The 2,500-nt window shown below is 42.4% G+C and overlaps 1 protein-coding gene across 1 annotated transcript in view; it reads left to right on the top strand.

Annotated features, from left to right (window-relative positions):
- Nucleotides 1-2,500, top strand: part of npr2 (natriuretic peptide receptor 2) — a 102,272-nt gene that overhangs the window by 88,600 nt on the left and 11,172 nt on the right. The window contains exon 18 of the mRNA XM_083657802.1: nt 900-1,023. Coding sequence (XP_083513928.1) covers nt 900-1,023 — 124 coding nt within the window. The remainder of the gene's footprint in view (nt 1-899; nt 1,024-2,500) is intronic.

The following is a 2,500-nucleotide window of genomic DNA, read 5'->3' as shown; positions in this document are numbered from 1 at the left end:
TTCCGCATCTCCTGTACAACTATTATAGCTATTGGAGGTCTATAACCTATTTTACAGAACCCTTAGGTGGCGACAGTGGGGGGGGGCACGTAGAGCAGCACACACACAACACCCAGACAGACCCAGGCAGCAGGACAGGATTGACAAACGCAAGCCAGAATATCCGATGCCCACCAGCAGCAAATCAAGACCAGCAAGAAACTGCAACCAGCAGCGCACGCAGGGGCCAGCGCTGCTGGTTGCAGCTAAAAATATTATTCTGCCAAACAAAATTCCCTGGCCTTCACTGTTTTATTGAAGGAAATTATTTTTGAGGTGTGACTACATCAGAAAATTAGCTTCAGAGTCAGTGATGTGTTTGAAATGTTTAATTTCACAAAAGGGCCATTATCTCAGCTTCTAGAAAAAAAAGGCTCTTTTTTGTTAAATCAAGCTATCTTCTCCGGCTGATAACTAAAGAACGGAAAATGATATCAATAAACCTGTTTTTGCTGATGATAGAAAAGAGTCTCATCGTTCTTTTTGCGTGTTCATTGTTTACATAGTAATATCACACAATATTCTGTGGGCCTCGAGAAATCACTGAAAAAAGCTCTGAAACTCTGGCACTGGGAGCGTCCGTTCTCCAAAAGTGGCTGGCACTCAATGAGTTAATTAACAGAAAATTAATGTGGGCATAATTTTGTAGTGATAAATTCACTCACCTTATTAATTGATCCTCATTATTATTATTATTATTATTATTATTATTATTATTATTATTATTATTAATAATAATAATTGTTCAGCTCTACTTGGTTGCATCTTTTCTGAATGTACCTTTATGGATTGCCAGTTTAAGGTTTCAGGTTCTTCTCCCTGTCGTCTTCTTGAGCACTCCTGTATCTCTCTGCACGCAGCTCAGTAGCAGAGCAGCTAAAGCGAGGAGAGACCGTGCAGGCAGAGGCTTTCGACAGCGTCACCATTTACTTCAGTGACATCGTGGGCTTCACGTCCATGTCTGCCGAGAGCACGCCGCTACAGGTACACACCCCACAGGCCACTACAGGTACTACACCCCACAGTCCACTACAGGTACACACCCCACCCACAGTCCACTACAGGTACTACACCCCACAGTCCACTACAGGTACACACCCCACAGTCCACTACAGGTACTACACCCCTGATTCACACTTTGCATTGTGTGTACCGCAACTGTTTTTCCGTTGATGGGTGAAATGCACCTAAAAGGTTTTGAGGTGAACTTGAAGAAACAGGCTGGTGGATGAACCTGAAAGCTACACTTTAAAAAAGTACAGATATCTTACTTAGTTACTTAAAAGACTTTGGTAGAAGTTAAAGTCACCTATTAGAATATTACCTGAGGTCTTGAAGTCTTAAACTATCTGATATTTGCTGTACTTAAGTATGAAACGTAATTTTCAGATATTAAATGTACTTAAGAAAGTAAAAGTACAAGTAACTGCTGTTAACACTTTCACTGCCAATGACGTATTACTCCGTCAAAAAAAATCCAACGGTTCACTGCCAATGACGTATTAATACGTCGATTTTTTTTTTTGGACGGTGGGACGTGGATCAACGCTCCCCCCGTCTCCTATAAAAATATTGGAGTCAGCGAACGTGTACAACCCATTCCACGGACCCACTAAGTGGCGACAGTGCTCTCCACACTAGGAAAAGCAGAGCCAAAACTGTAGGGTAACGCGCAAGGGAACCATTCTCTACTGTAAAATGGATTGGCGAAAACGCTTTCACTTTCGCGCATTATCGCGCTGGGAGCTGGCGGTGGGGGATTCCAAAAATAGACTGGGTGGAAAACACAGTTTGAAACACGCAGCATAAAGCCTAGAATCGCACAAAGCTTCATCAAAGCTCTCAAACCCAAGAAACAAGTGAGCCCTATCCACACTCGCTGCCAGGGAGGGAGGCTGCTCAAACTCGCAGCAGCAGCAGCAGAACACTCGCTTGTGACAAACGCAGGCTGAAAGCCACCAGACACGCCCACGGAGGGAGGAGTTTGAAGGAGAGGGCGTTCAGAACTATATTGTTTAGATGTCTGATCTCTCACTGATGCCAAAAATAAATGGTTAAAGTGACTGTTCTGCCTGTTTGATTGAATTTCACAAAACTGCGATTATCTCAGCTTTCACTCTCAGACGCTGAAACCATGCTGTACTCAACGGCTAATATCTACATAACTACTAACTCTACAAACTAACTCTTTTAGACAGAGAAAGCACACATTCTATTAGTACTTTTGTGAACATTGTGTTCACAAACTCCAAGCAGAAAATAATCCTCGGCTCTTGTAAAATGAGCCAGAATCCTCAAAAAAAAAACTCTGGCAGAACCTACCTACAGTAAAAAAAAAAAAGGCTGGCAGTGAATGTGTTAACACGTTCACTGCCAATGGCGAGTTGACTCGTCAAAAAAAATCCAACGGTTCACTGCCAATGACGAGTTGAGACGTCAAAAAATAAAATAATTTTTTTTT

The sequence above is a fragment of the Poromitra crassiceps genome (assembly GCF_964638095.1).
Source record: "Poromitra crassiceps genome assembly, chromosome: 21".
Classification (NCBI taxonomy): domain Eukaryota; kingdom Metazoa; phylum Chordata; class Actinopteri; order Beryciformes; family Melamphaidae; genus Poromitra; species Poromitra crassiceps.
Note: the sequence above shows the minus strand (reverse complement) of the source record. Positions and strands in the feature narration are given on the sequence as shown.